Raw genomic sequence first — 21,117 nt, forward strand, 5'->3', positions numbered from 1 at the left:
GAATGATTCCAGGTGGTATTTGGTGCAATTTACGTTTTTCTACACATAAAAGCGGTGTAATACTTTCCATAAGCCAGGTTCACACAGCATAGTTTGGTAAAGTCATTAATGGATTTGTTTAGTCAAACTTAAAAGAGCCTTATGAGAGGTAAAGTATAGAAAAAATAAATATAAATGTCTCTTTTTTTTATCCATTCGATTCCGGTTTTAAAAATAAATAAATACACAGAAAACTGCGCTCTATAAATCTGTCCAAAAAAGTTGCACTTGGTGGGACTTGATAGCCACACCCCCTTTTGGCAAAACAATTGTGTCAGAAAATTGCTGACTGAAACACCTTTTTTTTAAATTGTCTGGAAATGTTTTGCTGTATTAACATATGCCAGAACTTTAACGTCCAGCAAATATAAATGTTTGAAAAAGGTTTGTTTTGAAAAAAAAACTATAAACACAATTTTGTCTTAATAAATAAAGTGTATTACGAATAGGTAACATGTGGTATCCCTGTAATTATTACAACCTCTAAATTATATATAACAACAATTGGTGAAAAGGGTAAATTTGGGTTGTCTTGTTCGTTCTCATTTGAGTACCTGTACTTGGTTGGTTAGAGAAATCTGTAGTATATAATGTTCCTTTGTTTTAAAGAAATATAGCTTTGTGGTTCCGCTATATTGACAGCGTTTTTATAGTGTGTTAATTCTATGATTTTGAGCAATGTAATTTTCGTTTTGCAATTTATAATTTTTTGGGGAAAAGGGAGGTGCTTTAAACTAAATGTGCTTAGCATTGCCATTTCATTATTTGGAACATACAAACTTTTGACTGGATATAGTACCCCTCTTTGCTGCTACTGTCACAGGTCAGGCTTAACATTGCTTCAGTATATAATAATAGTAATTTTGTATTTTTTTCATTTACAGAAGAGAATGATGACAAGCAGACACTCACTAGTAAAGAAGAGGAGGAACGACGTATAGCTGAAATGGGCCGACCTGTGCTGGGAGAACACACAAAACTTGAAATAATTATTGAAGAATCATACGAGTTCAAGGTATCAACACATTCTATATATCAGTGTGAAACATACAGCAATTTAACGTGGTTTTTTGATACTGTGATTGTAAAATTTTATAGCAGAGATTTAAAAGTTACGCGGTACATTTCAATAGTAGATATAAAATCGATAATGTACACCTAAGGTCTTGTTCACATGGCGCTAAAAAAATGATTGCATTTTTGCAAACCACTTTTTAAATTACAGGTGTTTTGACGCGTTTTTTACAAGTTTTCGGCGTGTTTTTCGGCGCATAATTAGGACTCTTGATTATGTGAATTAGGCGTGTTTTTGGCACGTTTCACATTGACCTGATGCTTCTTTTTTTACACGATGAAAAAAACGTGTCATATGCACTGAAATGCATTTTTCCATTGATGTCAATGGGAAGCATATATCATGTGTCTTTGACGCATTTTTTGCGACATAAAACACATCAAAATGCATCAAATAAATGCTGTTTGATCAAGACCTTCATGTTTCGCAGGATGTATTTTTCCTATGCTATACATAAATACAGGCCGTGCCCACATAACCACAGCTAGACTGCCTCTGTTAACAGCACCAGAAAAGTGTCTCTCATAAACAATACTGCCTGCAAAGAGACAGTACTGCAAGCTGAGTACTACCCTTAAACAGTGGCATCAGATTGCCCCCATAAGCAGTGCAATAAACAATACTACCTACAGAGTGCAACCCTTCACACAGTCATAGATTTCGATAAAAGTCTGGATGCCTTCAATCGCCACTAGAGGGAGCTTACTACATTGTCATCGGGAGCAATATATAAACTGCAGCATTTTGTGGGAGAATTGCCTGCTATGCTGGCATTTTGGGAGACTCCTGAACAGTCTAGGAGGGTCGACAAGTATGGTTTATAAATAATTCATATTATACAGCTCACACTGATTGCCTAAAAAATTGTGGGAAAAAGATGAAAAAGTTAATTCTGTGATTCTCCTGTTGACAGATCAGTTCAACTAGCCAGAACATTTTTCCACAAAATTATGTGGTTTTTTTTTCTTTAGAAAACAGGTTACCATTGGTTGTAAATAAACATTTTCCTAAAACAGGTTACAGATTGTGAGCTCTTTCAGGATGAATGGTAGTTCTCCAGAGATCTAAAAGAAGACCTGTTAATCCTTGTGTTGCATGTGATCTCCAGATTTTGCTCCTGGGTGCATTCACATTTAATTTAAAATAGTTAGACTAGTACTACAACAAATGGACTCTTGCCTAAAGTCCCTTTTACACTGGCCAATTATCGGGCAAATGCTCGCTCATAGAACGCTCATTGCCGATAAGTGCCCTGTGTGAACAGATCAGCAGTCGTTCATCTGCTGATCGTATTGTTTTAAAAATGAAAAATATTATCGTTGTCGGCAGCACATCTCCCTGTGTAAACAGGGAGACGTGCTGCCGACGTGATAATAACTTATGAGGAAGAGCGCTCGTTACCCTTTCTTCTGACATATCATAGAGATATGGGGTCTGAATTCTGGCACCCTTCCAATCTGCTTCTTCCACTCATAGCTGTTAGATTGCCACATTTCCGAGCTATGTTGTTAGGCTTCCAGTTGACTTAAATGAAACTGTGACATGCATGTGCTCTAAATGCTTTCTTCTGACATGTATGCTGGTTCAGATAGCACCAGCTCTAGGGGAGGGGTGCACGGATAGGGGCCCAACCCAATACTGGATAAGAAAGAAGTATCCGGCACACCAGTTGAAGTAAAGATTTTTTTTTATTATTAATCTAAGGGGCCAGTGGCAAAGTGCAATGTTTCGGTCTTTGCAACCTTCTTCAGGCACTGAGCCGTGCTGGGGATAACTTTATTATTACGAGCGCTCAGCTTAGTAAAGGCGGCTGGCCACTGTTAGTGGAAGAAGGTCACTAAGACCGAGACGTTGCACTTTGCCACTGGCACCTAAGATTAATAATAAAAAAATCTTTACTTCAACTGGTGTGCCGAATACTTCTTACATTATCCACTTCTACTGACATGTTAGAAACTATGTAAATTAGAAACCATTCTTTTTATGTATTTATGCATTACTTTATTGAGACTAGTAAGTCATAGAAACAATGGCACGTGTCAGCATTGTAGTTGTTGGCCCATAGGTTTTGTTTCCATCCAAGACACCAACTATATTACGTTTTTACTTTGAGTTTTCATGGATTTCTTTGAGTTGTTCCATTCTTTTGTGACACAGATAAAAATGCACCATTGACTGCTAGGAGATTAAAGGGGTTAGAAAGCCCAAAACAACCACCCCTTATTGTAACAGAAACCATCATTAACCCCCAGTAAAATATTAATCACAGAGACTAGGGTGGATGATGCTAGGGATTGGATACTGCATTTATTTCTTTTTTATCATGAGCCTCCTTGCATTATTCCAAACTGTAACTGCATAACCGTAACTTTATAATTAACTTGGTTTAAAAGGGTTGTCAAGGATTAAAAAAAACATGGCTCCTTTATTCTTACAACCACTCCACACCAATTGTGTATTGTATTACAGCTCAACACCATTCACTTCAAATCGAGCTGAGCTGCAATACCAGACACAAATAATAGAATTAATTCAGTATCAACATTTTCTATGGATGTTGGTCTTGGTTTTAGCTAATAGTGGCGTGTCAACTATAGAGATATAAAAACGTTGACCAAAATTGACATCCCCTTTAAAAATTGGTGCTGACCACCATCTGCAAAAGAGAAGAATTAAATATAGTTAACCTAAATGTATACTACATGTACTAGCACACTTCTTTATGATAATACATTCTGTTCTGTGTCACTATGATACAAGCTGTTGGTAGGGCAGCACTTAGTGTATCCTAACAGCAGGCTGGCTGTACAGAAAGCACTTGGGTCCTTTCTCTGCCCCCAGTGCTGACTGTACAGGGGTCCCCGATCATGTTGCTGGGAAACCCCGACTGATCAGAAAGTTATGGCATATTCTAGAGATATACCATCACTTTATGAAATGGGAAATCCCATTTAAGAAATTAATCCTGGACCTATTTCGATTCAGAAAAGCAAAATTGTATTAAAGGGTAGATAGTAATAGGAAAGAAGAAGAGTTGATTTACATAATAGTAGATCAGTTTTATGAAACGTCGTTTTTTTTTTTTTTCAGAAATGTAGGAAGAAGCTCTGCCTCACAGTGCGACCACTTCTCCTTAATTAACTTATTGACTGAATTGATTAAACACTTGTAAATGAACATTAAATATGACAGGAGCTATGAGCTACATTCATGCCTATGGGACATCTATTGGCTACTACCACCCTCTGGAAGTAGGGTGGAATTAAATTCACATATATCTATAGATGAACAAGTAGTCAGTATATATATATATATACATATATATATATATATATATATATATATTTATAATTATAATAATCTATATTATGCCATCAGCAGTTGTGCTTCATCACAAATAATAATCTTTACCTTGTAATCCTAGAATACACTTTGGCATTTTTACAAGACTTATATTGTATGGCAGTCATGTGCAGGTCAGTCATGTGTGTGTTATACAAAGTGATGCACTGGACATATACAAGAGTGATAGATAATCCGTAACCTTTGCTTAAGCCGCCAAAGAGAAGGAAAAATCTATAGAGCAATAATTGCTTTGTAACCTTGATCGTATACTCTGTGTCTTTTTTTTTTGCTAACAAAGACTATAAGGAGTAGACAAAACTATAATTTTCTGCTCTGCATAGTTGTGGCTGTATCTATATATAGTTATACAAAACAATAGTATTGATTGGTCTGAGTGCATCTTCTTAATGGAATAAATAGATTTACAGTTGTGATAGTCTTTAAATACACTAAAGATAAAAATATGTGACTGGGCGAAGCCTCATTCTTTCTGTCTCAGTTAAATACTGAAGTATCCAAACCGCATTTTAAAGAGGAACTGTCAGCTCTTCTGAAAAGTCTAAGACTTGCGTTCCCCATTAAATAACATTGTTGGAGCATCTTAGTGCATTGTGATATTCCACTTTCATTCCTCCTGGAAATGTTTAAATAAATTGACTACTGGGTGATACCATTCATGGGTGTTACCATTCCTCTTGGGAATAGGATGTGCCCCTGATTTTTCTAAATGAACTAAAAGTAAAGAATAATTGTATTCTAGTAATATAGGTGAAAAGAAAATTCAGAAGTGGAGTTTAAAAAAACATGAGTATTTTGCAGTTTAGAAATGTATTGACCCATATGTTAACTGATGTCCTAGCTATTAACGGACTCTGTATCTGTTAGAGAAAAGCTTAATAGAGGGTATTGATTTACTATGGATTGAATGCTATACTTTGTTTTGCCTGCAGGGAAGATATAAGGAAAAGGCATACACATATAGGAGTTCATTGCACACCCCTATCTTTATTTACAACATCTACTGTATAAAATTTCATGGGTGTATAATGACTTATAAAAGTTTCTGTAAATTTATTTTTTAATTACAGTGAAGAGCCACCTTTAAAGAGAACCTTTCCTCTGCCCATATATGTGCAGCTGAGTGCGGCATGTAATGGGCCGGGCTCCACAAACCCTGTCTCATTTGAAATTATTTTCCTGTCTTCCTCCATTATTTACATATCGGTAACGTTATATTTGGCGCCCGATATGTAAATAAGCCCCTGACCTGTCAATGGGGCGTTTCTATCTAACTAAATGGCAAGGGGGTGTGTTCTCTTCGCTCTGACACTGTCCAATCAGCTACGGACAGTGTCAGGGCGGCTTGCGCTGTGTTCTCTCCCGCGAGAACACACACAGACTGAGAGAGCGCTCTCCGCAGAACCACCAGTCTGTGTGTGTTCTCGCGGGAGGGAACACAGCATAAGCCGCCCAGACAAACGCGGACATGACGCCATAGTTGATTGGGGTAAGTATATAGTATAATACTTTCACCTGGCCAATCGATTTCTGATTGGTCGTCATCTTAGTTTAAATAGGAGGGTCATATTTGTAGATGCCACCCCCGGACGAAGGCGGAAGCCGAAACGCGTTGGGGCCGGCCGCCATTTGTGGAGTCTCAGCTACATGGGTTAGTACTCTGTTAAGTACTTCGGTCTTTGTACTAATTGCTGCTGGTGTTGTCTGGGTTCTTATATATATGCGGGTATTTCAGTACTCATACATGCATTAGTCCTTTTGTGGACACTATATGATTGGTATATCAGTCCTGTCTCAATTACACTTTGCATGGTTGGAAGTTACAACCCTTTCACCAACTTGTAAAGTAGTTTAAATATAATACTTGTAGCTATACCTACTCACATGATTATATTCTGATTAATAATATTTTGACTCATGTGGCGGCCATGCTTTTATTTGTGATTCATTTTAGAAACTCGTATTGTATTCATAGTGTAATATGTTGAATAAAGAGATTATATATAATTTTTTTGACTTAAAGACTCCTCGGTCCTTTCTTTGCTCGGTTTAATATATTTTGGGAGTACAGTCGCAAGTCATAAGGGAGGATATATATATATTTTGCCAGATGATGCAGCATGCATGCCCTGTATATAGGATTTATTAAAGACTATAAGGAGTAGACAAAACTATAATTTTCTGCTCTGCATAGTTGTGGCTGTATCTATATATAGTTATACAAAACAATAGTATTGATTGGTCTGAGTGCATCTTCTTAATGGAATAAATAGATTTACAGTTGTGATAGTCTTTAAATACACTAAAGATAAAAATATGTGACTGGGCGAAGCCTCATTCTTTCTGTCTCAGTTAAATACTGAAGTATCCAAACCGCATTTTAAAGAGGAACTGTCAGCTCTTCTGAAAAGTCTAAGACTTGCGTTCCCCATTAAATAACATTGTTGGAGCATCTTAGTACTCTGCATTGTGATATTCCACTTTCATTCCTCCTGGAAATGTTTAAATAAATTGACTACTGGGTGATACCATTCATGGGTGTTACCATTCCTCTTGGGAATAGGGTGTGCCCCTGATTTTTCTAAATGAACTAAAAGTAAAGAATAATTGTATTCTAGTAATATAGGTGAAAAGAAAATTCAGAAGTGGAGTTTAAAAAAACATGAGTATTTTGCAGTTTAGAAATGTATTGACCCATATGTTAACTGATGTCCTAGCTATTAACGGACTCTGTATCTGTTAGAGAAAAGCTTAATAGAGGGTATTGATTTACTATGGATTGAATGCTATACTTTGTTTTGCCTGCAGGGAAGATATAAGGAAAAGGCATACACATATAGGAGTTCATTGCACACCCCTATCTTTATTTACAACATCTACTGTATAAAATTTCATGGGTGTATAATGACTTATAAAAGTTTCTGTAAATTTATTTTTTAATTACAGTGAAGAGCCACCTTTAAAGAGAACCTTTCCTCTGCCCATATATGTGCAGCTGAGTGCGGCATGTAATGGGCCGGGCTCCACAAACCCTGTCTCATTTGAAATTATTTTCCTGTCTTCCTCCATTATTTACATATCGGTAACGTTATATTTGGCGCCCGATATGTAAATAAGCCCCTGACCTGTCAATGGGGCGTTTCTATCTAACTAAATGGCAAGGGGGTGTGTTCTCTTCGCTCTGACACTGTCCAATCAGCTACGGACAGTGTCAGGGCGGCTTGCGCTGTGTTCTCTCCCGCGAGAACACACACAGACTGAGAGAGCGCTCTCCGCAGAACCACCAGTCTGTGTGTGTTCTCGCGGGAGGGAACACAGCATAAGCCGCCCAGACACTGTCCGTAGCTGATTGGACACTGTCAGAGCGAAGACATCACGCCCCATTGCCATTTAGTTAGATAGAAACGCCCCATTGACAGTTCAGGGGCTTATTTACATATCGGACGCCAAATATAATGGCACTGATATGTAAATAACGGAGGAAGATAGGAAAAAAATGTAAAGTGAGACAGGGTTTGTGGAGCCCGGCCTATTACATGCCGCACTCAGCTGTACATGTATGGGCAGAGGAAACGTTCTCTTTAACTAGACATTAGATGTTAATATATATTATTTCTTTCTTGTTGCTTATAAAGCGTCAATATTTTCTGCTGCACTATACAGAGATTATCATAGCTCAATCAATCTCTGTCTGCAAAGGTGCTCACAATCTAATTTCCCTATGTCAAACATACACACACGGGCCCATTTTATTGGAATCCAATGTTTTTGGAGTGGATTAGGTAACTGAAGGAAACGTACACAAACACTGGGAGAACATAAAAGCTAAATGTATTAACTTGTTGGCATTTTACCTTGAAATGTAAAAAAAAACCATCTGTTTCTACCTGGAAATCCTTCACAAGCAGGGTAGCTGCTTGATAATGGTTTCAATGTAGTACTAGGAGCTAGAAATAATATCCATCTGAATAACAAATAAAAATATCAAAAATGAAATGATAATATATTTCAGAGATTGTATATTTTCTGATTATGCAGCCAATATTAGTAAAAGGTGCAGCTGCTCATTTTAGAGTACAGTAGACCATTACATAGACGAATAGTCATTTGCATGGCTGTCCATTTAGCCAACTACCTCAACTAGTACTGAACTGCTCCTTACATATATGAGTAACCCACAATTGTTTATTAATACTATTTCTTTTCCCGTTTGTTCATGTTGCAGTTAGCATTTTTGCCCATTTTTATAACCAGTCATTCATTTCTCAGCCAGTAGGCTCGCCGATAAAAATAGACAATGAACAATTTGGCCTCTGACTTGGGATTGTTAATTCTTATCAAAATTTCACAGACTAGTTTCCCAAACCTGATTAAATTCTCAGTTTTGATCAACTAAACGCTAAGATTTATGGGCAGCACAAGAAAAGTCATGTGTTTTACACCTCTTGCACGCGACCGGGTTCGGGCCGTGAAAAACGGTCCGTGTGCTGGCTGGATTTCCTGTCCTGACCGCGGTACAGGTGAACGGGACTCCTGGCATCATAGACATTTTATGAACAAAATTATACAGTACAGAACAGCGGTTCTGTGGGGGGCAGAGACAACAATGTATCATAAAATGTCTACGTTGCCAGGAGACCAGTTAACCTGTACCGCGGTCGGGCCGGGAAGTCCAGCCGACACTCGGACCGTTATTCACGGCCCGATCTTGCCCGTGTGCAAGAGGTGTGAAGGCACTATTGCACAGGGCAATGATCAGGCAATCGAGTGTTTATATAAACGCCCATTCCCGATCATTACTCTGTGTAGACTGGACAACGATCAGCCGATGAACGAGCACACGCTCATCGGCTGATCTGTTGTTTTATACAGCATTAAAAATCATCGTTGTCGGCAGCACATGATGAAAAGGTATGGGGAGGAGCGATCATTGCTCATCACTATACACTATACATAAGTAATCATTGCTCCATGTGCAAGCAGCAAACGAGCTGTCTCATTGATCAGCGCTCATTTACACGGCCCACGTCTGGCCGTGTAATAGGACCCTTACAGCGTGTTTCATGCTTCACACAAGGGAGGCTTCCAGCTTATAGCTTGTTCCAATACTCATGTTAATGCAGCTAAGCAATTGCCTTGAATGTATTATCTCATGGGTATTGTTTGTTAAGTGTCTTAGTAAAAGCTTTAGCTTTAGTGAATTGTTAGAATGATTTCTGATTCTTTCTGTCCAAATAATGGTTTCCCACATTGTGTACAGCGTTCTGAGTTAATTACATCTATTATTTATTCATCATTTACAATTAAGTATCTCTCCTTCTCTTCTGTGAACTCCCTGGTTATTAAAGGGGCTGCATACTATAGCTGTATGAAGACTTATTTTTTTTGCGGGATGAGTTGTATTTTTCAATGGCACCATTTTAGGGTACATATAATTTTTTGATGAACTTTTAGAACTTCTTTATGGGGGAATATTGTGCTATTTACCAGCTTCTATTACACCATTCCTCTAGCAGGTCTTAAGAGGTACACCAAGATGGCAGAACAGGGGTCTTCATTAGGCCCTCAGGCTGCCATGACAACCATCAGCACCCCACGATCTTGCCATAGAGGGGGCTTAAGGAGTGACAGGGGAATATACCAGGATCGGAGTTACCTTGCTATTAGTGCCGTTAGTGTATAACAGCTGATCCCCGCGGCATATAGAGTAGTCTCAGCTGTGAGCCTACTCCATACTTTCCCCCCTGCCGACTATGATGAAGAGTACTATCAAATGTCGGCAAGGAGATGAAGGGGGATTCTTATTTCAGCAAATAACTGTTATACGTTCTGTAAAGAACAGTTATGCAATCTTCCTATATACTTTCTGTATCAATTCATGGCTGCTCTGCTTGCTGTTATTTAGTAGGAACATTCATTGCTTACTTCCAGTGGAATAAAACGGACACACAGGTACAGGACTGATTATAGTAAGCCTCTGTTCATTTCTACGTCGGAGGATCCATTTAGGGTCTTTGTCGCAGATTTTGCCATAATTGAAGGGAAAACTAGCGCTGCCTGCATCTGTATTTTTCCCTTCAAAATTATGGACACCACGACGGAATCCGACGAACCCCATTGTAAGTCAATGTTATCGATGTTATCCGCCGTGCGATGGATCTGGCACAGCCTTGTGCTTTCCATTATGAATGGAAGCCACAACACAAATGTGAGCATAGCCTAAGCCTACCAGTACGTACATCAGAGTTCTGTCCTGTAACAAGCCAAGCACCTGTGTGTCCATCACATGACCATGGACAGATTTTTATCTCCTGAGAGTAAACAATAAAAGTTTCATGCGAAAGTACATTGGAAAATTGCATGTCTTTCCATTACAAAAAAATAAAATGTATGTGCTGAAACCGCTTTAAAGGCTATAGCCAAGTAATACTGTAAACCCATATTATATGTAGTTAAAAGGGAAATGCTGGGTAAATTACTGTACATCAATTGTATCTTTATGCGGATCCCCCCACTGACAATGATGGGACATCTTATGTACATTTTGCATGTCGTGTTTTTTTTTTTTTAGTTCAATTCGCTTCCCACATTAATAGCCCCTCTTGTTTAGCCATCCGTGCTGTTTACTAAGTATACTTCATTTTCCAGTCTAATGTCATTTTATTACATAACATGGCCAAGTGAATCCTTTATTGCCAAAAAGTATTGATTACATATTAAAAGTGAACAATTGCTGAGAGTGTGTCATTGACATGTCTTTGCGTAAACTAGTTTAGCTATTAAATCTTTCATGAAAGTGTATAAATAATTCACAGTTTTATGTGGCTTGTATTCTGGGAGCTTTGCAATCTATATTCATTTGAATTACCTAACATCACATGACCATTACAGCTCCAAACTTTAAAGGCTCCAAGAAATTGGTTTGGTTTGTAAAGTAAAGCTAAAACATAAATGTTAGTGCTTATTTAAAGGGAACCTGTTATATAGAAAGGCTCATTTACATTAGAGGATCAAACAGATGATCTATTAAATAGGTCAACAGGAACTGCCTTCCAAATACTGGTTAGTATAATTTAGAGTGGAGTACTTTTGGCCTCCCTACTAGCCTTTTGGCAGGTTATTTGGCCAATGCATTGCGCCCACCACTTCAGCTTTTGTAAGGCATCATTAAAGAGGCTCTGTCACCAGATTATCAAATCCCTATCTCCTATTGCATGTGATCGGTGCTGCAATGTAGATAACAGTAAAGTTTTTTTGTTTTTTTTAAAAACGATCATTTTTGGCCAAGTTATGAGCAATTTTATATTTATGCAAATGAGCCTTTCTAATGGACAACTGGGCGTGTTTTCTCTTATTTCCAACTGGGCGTGTATTGTGTTTTTAGCAACTGGGCGTGTTTACTTCTTTCACTGCACAATCACACTGTGCTGTGGATCATGCTGGGCTGGAACAATGAGAAGTGTATGACACTGTTTGGTCACTTATTGGTCAGCCTCATACACTCCTCTGTACAACACCCAGTTGGTAAAAAGTAAAAACACGCCCAGTTGTCCATTGGGAAACTCATTAGCATAAATCTAAACTAGCTCATAACTTGCTCAAAAATGATTGTTTTTCAAAATAAAAACCACTGCTGTTATCTACATTATAGCGCTGATCAGATTATGTAGGAGATAGGGCACTTATAATCTGATGACAGAGTCTCTTTAATTTGAGATTTACTTTGCAACAATCCTCAACATGCATTGAACATTACAGATTTAGTAAGAGAGCATCATGGGATACCTTCAATATGAATATCTGGGTTTTTGAATCAGGGCCGGTGTGAGCACCCGGCAACACTGGGAAGAAATTAGGGACCTTTGAACTTGCGGGGTCCATGATGACCAGGGTAAAAATGCTCTGCTCTTGCAAAGCTAGAAGGTAGGGTAGACCAGACGTCCACCGTGATTCTGTAGCCCAAGAGCTTACATACAACTAGAACTGACCTTGTTGGTAATGTACAGATGCAGGTGGATTTCTGAAATGTCCATCATTTTAATGCAGTGTACTCATTTTTATATGACTAGGTTTTTTAAATTTATTATAATTAGTATATTATGTATTAGCTTAGACTGAGCATGGACTAGTTGATTTTTCCACTTTACTAGAATGCACATGCGTGTATATACTCCCTGCGTATTGAATTATTAAGCATCTCAAGTAAATAAGAAATATATGCGATTCATTCTTGAGTCTGGTTCTATTTCTTTGTGTATTCTCACTACACCTTATTTATCTGTACACAAGGGAGAGGTACAATGTAAAAAAAACACAAACGCACTCCATCTTTTCCATTCTACACTTGCTATTATTTCATATAACGTCCTACAAGTTGTCAGTAAACAAAAAGGAATATCTATCTGGTTTGGGCCTTTCCTGAGAATGTCCCTACACATACATTTAAAAAATATATATTTTCTGAAAATACTGATTTAAAAAAAAGTGCCTAGAATATTCCAGAGCTTTCACTATATTGAGAAGTAACATATAGCAGCTTCTGCTGATTGATCCATGCTTTAAGACAGAACAGTGCCATCCACTGGCAAAACCAAGCAGATGCTAAGAGTAGAGTAAGGCCCCATGCACACGACCGTAAAAAACCTCAGTTTTTGCGGACCACAATTATAGTCCGCAAAAACTGACCCATTCACTTCCATTGAACGCGGACACCTTTCCGCATCGCTACGGATGGGTGACCGTGCCGTAGAAATGTTCCGAAAATTATGGAACATGTCCATTCTATTGTATTTTGCGGGACGTGCTCCCATACTTTGTGTGGGAGCATGGCCCAAAAATGCGGGTGGCATTCGGCGGCCGGCCGTGCTCGCAATCGTGGGCCGTGATTACGGGCACGGCCGTGTGCATGGGGCCTAAGACTTAGTTTTGTCAATGTTTGATCAAGTGTTTATTGCAGATGGGCTTAGTACCCGGCAGATACTGGCAGATTCTTGCCCATAAGTAAGCAAAAATATTTTTTTTTAACTTTTATAACCCTATTTATTGAACAGACATTTATTGAACAGCCATTCAAATGCCTTCAACAATCCATCACAAACTTTTCCTCCAGCACCTTGTATCACAGCACAAAAGTCTGTGGTATTATTTGGCATCTATATTATGCTGTTATTTGGGCATTTTATGGCACTTTTATGCAACTATATGGAAGTATTATGTGAGCGCTATATCGTACTGTTATTGTAAAGTTGTATTATTTGGGCATTATGTGGCAAAGTTATTTGGTCAGTAGTATAGCAGATTTATGCTACTTCTCATGTCCTACAAAGTGATGGCGGGTATCCTGCCACAGGTATTACCTAGGGGCTTCTATAGACCTTGATGACCATCATAAACAGTATTAGGGCTCCGAGCACGTCATATATTTTGTATTTATATTTTATTTTTATATTTATTGACAAGGACGGTATTGAATCCTAAAGTGTGACATCAGGAAAGACTTTCTCAAAGAAGGATTCAAGAATACCTTTTCTGTCTTTGACATTAAAAATATGACTTCTCCGTGGAGCTCTAATATGCTCATGTGAAACCGGCATGACTTTGCAATACCCTCGGTTCCTTTAGTAAAGAGTCAGTGATCCAATTGAACATGATATCCGCCTATCTGCGTTTAAAATAATCTTTTAAAGATATCTTTGTGATGATCCTGAAGGCTCAACAGCTGTTATGATTTACCATCGTATGTGGTAAATGAAAAGTGAATGATTCCAATGAGTCCCTTACTTCTCTTCTGTCTCTGCAGAGCACTGTGGACAAACTTATTAAGAAGACAAATCTTGCTCTGGTGGTTGGAACGAACAGCTGGAGAGAGCAATTCATTGAGGCGATTACAGTTAGTGCTGGTAAGTTTATGCGTTGTGTACATACTTCTACTTACATGATGTGACCAAAGAATGTGAAGTCATCAGTTGGAAATTATATTTATTTTTATTATATTTGTTGGAAGGGAATTATGGCAATTAACCAAGGTTGTATCTATAAAGGCCGCCATAGTAATCTCCAGAGACCTTGCTTCTCTAATTTAGTCACATTCCTCTCTCGGGATTGTGTCATGGAACGTTTAGACTTAGAATATTAGCACTCACCCGTGATTTATTTCATAATTTATATTAGATATGAACCTTGTCGGCAGTTGCTGTGTTTAAATAGATACATGATTCTTAGGATTTTGTTTTTTCTGAGAGCATTAAAACATAACTTTGTCAGAAGTTCCTTGAATCCAAGTTTCAGTTAGTATTATATGTTCCTCCCATCCTTGACTACGTGGGAGATTTATGAAACAGATCATAGCTACTGTTCAAAGCACATCGTATTATTTTTTTTTCTTTGTAATTGAACTGTACTGTGCTTTCCAGTTTTCTTTAAGTAGCTTACAAAGACCAGAGCAGATTAGCTAGTTATCAGGAGCATATTCAGAAAAAATAGGGCCCCATAGCCAAACATAGAATGGGCCCCATCCCCTATTGAGAGCTTGTGGCAAATGTACTATTTTTCTAATAAGTTAATGTCCACCATAATTCTGTACAACATACCTTTATAGGAGTTGGAGCTCCAGTTTTTATTGGTACACTATGTGAGCGTGGGATAAAAACAATACTGAAACCCCTTCCACTTTATCTGACACATTCATATGACCCAAGCACCTAATTTTCAATGGATTTACGCTACTCTGTATATATTAATAAATGTGCCACATAGAGCTTCAATTCCTGATTTTCTTTACACCGTAAATTATAAAACTCTGGCTGTCTGCAGCCACCACTAGGGGGAGCTTAGTGCATGTATGCAGCTACTATTGAACCCAGAGGGAGCTGTTAAAATGTATATGCAGAACTCCCACTAGTGGTGAATGCAGGAAAACCCTATGATTGTGTATAGGTAAACAATAGAAGCAGCTCATTGCCAGGCCCTCTCTCTCACCATGGGCTTGATAGCAGTTGTATGGTTTGCATCCTATGGAAGATACGCCACTGTCAGTTACTCAGTTTAATCTGTGCATGTAGAAGGAATCTTAGACCTACGCCACATGGATGGTGTTTTGTAGTGTGATCGAGGGAGAATGATGTCTTCATCTATTAAAGTTCCATAACTGACTGGTCTAGGCAGGATGTCAATCATTTAATGGCATTTTACAGCATCTACCCTCATGTTATGGACAGTTCCACGTGATCTAAATAAATGAATGCAACCTTGATGTTGTGGAGCTTTACTGTACCCATAGATCGAAATATGAGTACAAAAATAAGATATTATATTGAGTGTAATTATAGCATTCAGATGTATTCACTTCATACCAGTTGTTTAAGATTACATAAGGAACATATTGCTTGCGAGTTCTCCTGTCCGGGGTATAGTGCTTTATATATGTAGATTAATATAATATTCTCAGCATGCTCTCCCAATATAGAGCATAAGAAGTATACCGTAATACAGTTTTATATAGCTTTATATTATAGCTTTATAAATAATTATTATTTCAGTTTTTCCTTGGCACAATACTTTACAAATCACACTTCATGCTATGAGCAGATTTCTCAGTGCACCAGAGTCTGTGTACCAAAGTAAATGCTTTTCTTTTGCATCTGTGGCCTGTTCGCTTGTGCCAAGAACAATAGTATGTCAAGCAAGACCTTTGAATCCGTAAGGACTTGTTGTTTATCATGTAATATTATAACTGACGGTTCAGTGACCAAAGCAGCAAATAAAAGTGCCCATGACATAATAATAATCATATAATATTTTGTTTGTATAACATATTTTTTTAGTTTAATATATTCTAAAATAAAATAATGCTGTCAACTTACACAGGGCTGCCATTAGGGCAGTACAGGTGGTACTGCTGTCAGAGGCCCAGGCAAAAACACGGTGCAAACTCACCTGTGGGCTGTTACCAAACCTAGTTTCCAACATGGTGCCCTTCATCTCACAATAGTGTAAATGTAAAATCCCCAATTAGTATTCTTTTCCCTCTCCCTCATGGACCAACTAAATATATGGTATGGGCCTGAGAGGCTGCATAAAGAAGTTTGAGATAAAGTATAAATGAATGCAATAGGGAACAAGATTGAGGTTGACATAATGGGGAACTAAAGGCCCAAATATTCCTGTTGGTGGCCCTGCGCTTACATGATATCTATGCCTGCACATTGCATGCAGTGTTAATACACGGTACCTTTAACACTACATATGATACTCTGTAATATGAATGTGTGAATTCAGTTATTATCCACCATTGGAAAGACTCTGCACATCCTATGTCTGGCGCAATGCTTTTTGGTAATAAACCACAGTTACCATATCTATAACGTAAGATGTATGTAAAGTAAACCATAATATATTAGATAAAATGACAAGCATGTAAGTCATAAACCCAAGTGTCAAGATCAGTGAACCTAAGTTCTCATGAACATGCAGGAGGACTTTTGTACTATACCGACTTCTAAGGCCGTGTCCACATTTCCGTTGGAGGCTCCACTAGGAGCCTTCATCACAGATTCTGACAAAAATCCCAGAAAAAATTACCGTGACAAAAACCTGTCGGTACCCATTAAAATCAATGTAAGACGCAGGCTTGAAAGCTATCAACCACTCGTATATTTGGAAACTATGGTAAATGTGTGAAACATTTTTGTTTTTTTTGGAAAGCAACATTAGAGTCAATGTGAGTTGCTTTCATATAGTTCCATTCTATCAAGGAATTTGTAAGCCCGGTTACTCTGACAACGGTGAAGTATGGATGGCATGTGAAAGCGACTGTTTTATGATTTAGAAATATATTGCCTAGTCATAAGTACTATTGACTCCAAGTTGATGATTTTGCAAAATAAAGATTGTTATTATTAGAACAGATGATTCCTGCAATCGGATCTCTGTTCTCTGGGAGCCTCCAAGCTCCACTTTCGACTTTTAAGAATAACCACACTCTGACTTAAATATGAATCTGAACTTGAGACTGCTCTTCTGAAGGACAACAACTGATGCTGCCATTAGTGTCAGATGTTCTGTTTGTCTCCTGTGGATTCTTTCAATTAAAGATTCGAATTACGTTACAGTCATCAAAGGAAAATGCCACCGAGCCCTGTCCTGGTGCATTTGGAGATGGCACAGTGCAGTCAGTATCCCTGGGTTTGCAGAGACTGTTTGAGGTCACTCGGGCTGAGCTCCCAGCAATTTTCATTTTATGATACTTCTTTTTTGTGATTAACTTAATTGTGTCTCTCAGTGCAGATGTTGCCAGCTGCCTTTCAATCCCGATTATGACAGCTTATCCCAAAAGCCCATATACATCCTCCCGTTCAATCCAACACAAGCCAAATTAATCATTCCCTAAAGAGATTGCTGTTGACGAGATTTAAGTGTCAATGCTATGCTTTATGATCTAGCAAAAGGAAATTTGGTCTGAATTGTTATGATTTTATAGGCATGTCACGGCAACATTGGGATAATAGAAATGTGTAAAGGTTTCATTCAGTAAGTGGTCGGAAAAAGACATTGTCTGACGGCAGGAATCATGTCAAAGGCTTTGAAAATAATTTGCATCTCCAGTACTATTAAGGTTTCTTTGTTTAGTGGTCAGTATAATATGTGTGAATTGCATGTATTGTTGCGTACTCGAATCTGCCAAGTAAAGGATATGTGGTTTTATACAAATTGAAGTAAAGGGACAAGACATATCAGTATAGATACAACCAAACTGTGATGTATTCTGAAGTTTTCTTCCTCTGCATGGGATGTCATACATACATACATATTGATTTAAGATCTCCCATAACAGACTCTCTTTAAAGGAGAGTAATTGGATGTAATAGAGAAAAAACTCATCATTGTTATCAGTAAATGTTGTATAGTAGTTTCATAGCAACATACTGTGAATCCAAATCATCTCTTATATTAATGTACAAATACTCAGGATTGCCACTATTGAAATAATTTAGGATGTAGATATTGATGTAGTTGGTGATTTGGATCCCATGGTTGAACTTACTAGAAATTAGAACAAGAAGTATAATAATGGGATGACCAGGACACAGAAGCTTGTAACTTCAAGTACTGACAGCAATAATAAGATCTATCCGTTCTAGTAGTTCCCCTTGGGAAGGGTCCTTTTCAGATTCATGACTTGCAAGATTCACTAGAAGCTAACGTCAAGTCAGGACACTTAGGGTATGTTCACACAAATTATTTTCGTCCGTTTTTCTGGCCATAAACAGACGAAAAATTGGAAGCAGAACGCTTAAAGAAACGCAAGTGAAAAAGAAGTGCATGTCACTTCTTGAGCCATTTTTGGAGCCGTTTTTCTTTGACTCTATAGAAAAACAGCTACAAAAACGACGTAAAAAACGCCGCGAAATAGGCAAGTTGCTAAAAAAGATGGCTGAAAATCAGGAGCTGTTTTCCCTTGAAAACAGCTCTGTATTTTACAGCCGTTTTTAGTCTAGCGTGTGAACATACCCTTAAAGTGGTTGTCCAAGATTAGAAAACATGGCTGCTTTATTCCAGAAACAGCACCACACCTATCCATGGGTTGTGTTTGGTATTGCAGCTCAGCTTTGTTGAAGTAAATGGGACTTACTGTAATACCACACACAACCTATTGACAGGTGTGGCAGTGTCTTTGGAATAAAGCAGCCATGTTTTCCCAATCCTGGACAACCTCTTTAACATCTTTTATGTATCATTTGGGGTTGCTCCATGAAGACAAACCCACACTATTAGTAAACCATGTGATATACGTTTTGTGGGTTTTTCTTTACATGAGAGCCTATAAATTGGATATGTTGGATATGTCAGGGATTTACATTCACCACATACAATGGGAGAGTTTTCTTGCGTATGCACTGAGTGTAAACTAGAAACGTGATGTGAACAGAGCCTTAGAAGGTAATCAAAGTAGCTACAAAAATTACTCTACATATTAAATGAAACTAGAAAAACGTAATTGATTATTTACTCCGACATTGATTTACTCCAACACCTTGTTTCACTTTTTTTCATAAGAAATTCCTTACTTAAATATTATCAGGAGGTTTTCCACAATTACAGTTGAAACTTTACCAAGTAATATGAATACATTACATCTAATAGCATCAAATTGTTTGGCAATTTTAATAAAAACTGATGTGTTAATAAGTAATAATTTGTTGTTATTTTCCACATAGGGGAGGATGATGATGATGATGAATGTGGAGAGGAAAAACTGCCATCTTGCTTCGACTATGTGATGCATTTTCTGACCGTCTTCTGGAAGGTTCTCTTTGCTTTTGTCCCACCAACGGAGTACTGGAATGGTTGGGCCTGTTTCATTGTGTCCATTACAATGATTGGTCTCCTAACAGCATTCATTGGAGATTTAGCTTCTCATTTTGGTTGTACTATCGGCTTAAAGGATTCTGTTACTGCAGTTGTTTTTGTGGCTCTTGGAACATCGGTACCAGGTAAGTGCGTCTAGTCTGTTGTTAATTTAAAATGTAAAATGTATTGATTTTTTTTTTCAGTTTTGGTCAACCAGTAAATCACTACTACACCTTCTACAGGATTTTGCAGGCATTTTCCAGTGATACTGTGTTGTCCCTACAAAATTGGAGTGGAATGCAATAAAGTTAAAGGGATTATCCGGGTTCCTAAATTTTTTAGTAATGACTGCAAATGACTTGAATTAAAATAACAAGCAGTAGTCACCTATTCTTTCCCACATTGATCCAGTACTGACGCTCTGGCGGCACTCCCGCTGATTGTTTACATGCAGGCAGCATGTGACCGCTACAGCCAATCGGAGGGCTCGGTGGGCATGTGTTATATTTCTGACATTATGGTTAAAATACAATTAGTCACCGCTGAGCCCTGTAATTGGCTGCTGCGGTCACCAGAGCGCCAGAGTTGGATCGCTGGGGAAAAAAAAAATACTGTAGATGAGTACTGCTTGTTTTTTTTAATTCAGGTCATTTGCAGCCATTACTGAAAAGTTTTAGGAACCCGGATAACCCCTTTAATATAACTGCACCTTGTATAGGGAGAATAGTGCAGTTCATTGTTTTTTACAGAAACTATACAGGATGACTGTGAGGTTAATAAGGGGAACTACAAATATGCAACCCATGTGTCTTTTTTTGATTCATGATTTCCACGATTTACTGAAAGCTAAAGTAAAGTCAGGACACTTTCCATTTTTTACCTATAATTTATCTATTTTATTTTTTTACGGCATTCACTCTAAGGGTTTCATAACAATATATTAGAATAGTTTGGACTTTTACTGATGCAGCAATACCAATTATGTTTAATTTTCACTGCTACTACTCCTAGGGGACTTGAACACAAGTGAATGTTTGATTGATCTTACAATACACTGCAATCATTATGTATTGCAGTGTATTGAAATTTTTACCATCTTCTTTTAAGCCCTGCCTCTTGTAGGGCTGAAAAGGAGCACAAAGATGGCAGACCTAGGGCATTTATTATGCCCGCAGGCTACAATGACAACTTTCGTGGGTCAATGGGATGACGGAGGGGGCCCCCTCTTTCTAACGACTTAGATGCTGCAATCGCTATTGGCCATGGCCATGGTTAAAGGACAGGGATCGGAG

At 38.1% G+C, this 21,117-nt stretch overlaps 1 protein-coding gene across 8 annotated transcripts in view; it reads left to right on the forward strand.

The window, feature by feature from the left end:
- SLC8A1 (solute carrier family 8 member A1) overlaps nt 1–21,117 on the forward strand; it is a 485,568-nt gene that overhangs the window by 431,243 nt on the left and 33,208 nt on the right. For all 8 annotated transcript variants that reach the window (XM_075862749.1, XM_075862755.1, XM_075862748.1 and 5 more), the window contains 3 exons: nt 924–1,054; nt 14,277–14,376; nt 19,693–19,968. In XM_075862749.1, coding sequence (XP_075718864.1) covers nt 924–1,054; nt 14,277–14,376; nt 19,693–19,968 — 507 coding nt within the window. The remainder of the gene's footprint in view (nt 1–923; nt 1,055–14,276; nt 14,377–19,692; nt 19,969–21,117) is intronic.

This window comes from Rhinoderma darwinii, chromosome 4 (assembly GCF_050947455.1).
Source record: "Rhinoderma darwinii isolate aRhiDar2 chromosome 4, aRhiDar2.hap1, whole genome shotgun sequence".
NCBI lineage: Eukaryota > Metazoa > Chordata > Amphibia > Anura > Rhinodermatidae > Rhinoderma > Rhinoderma darwinii.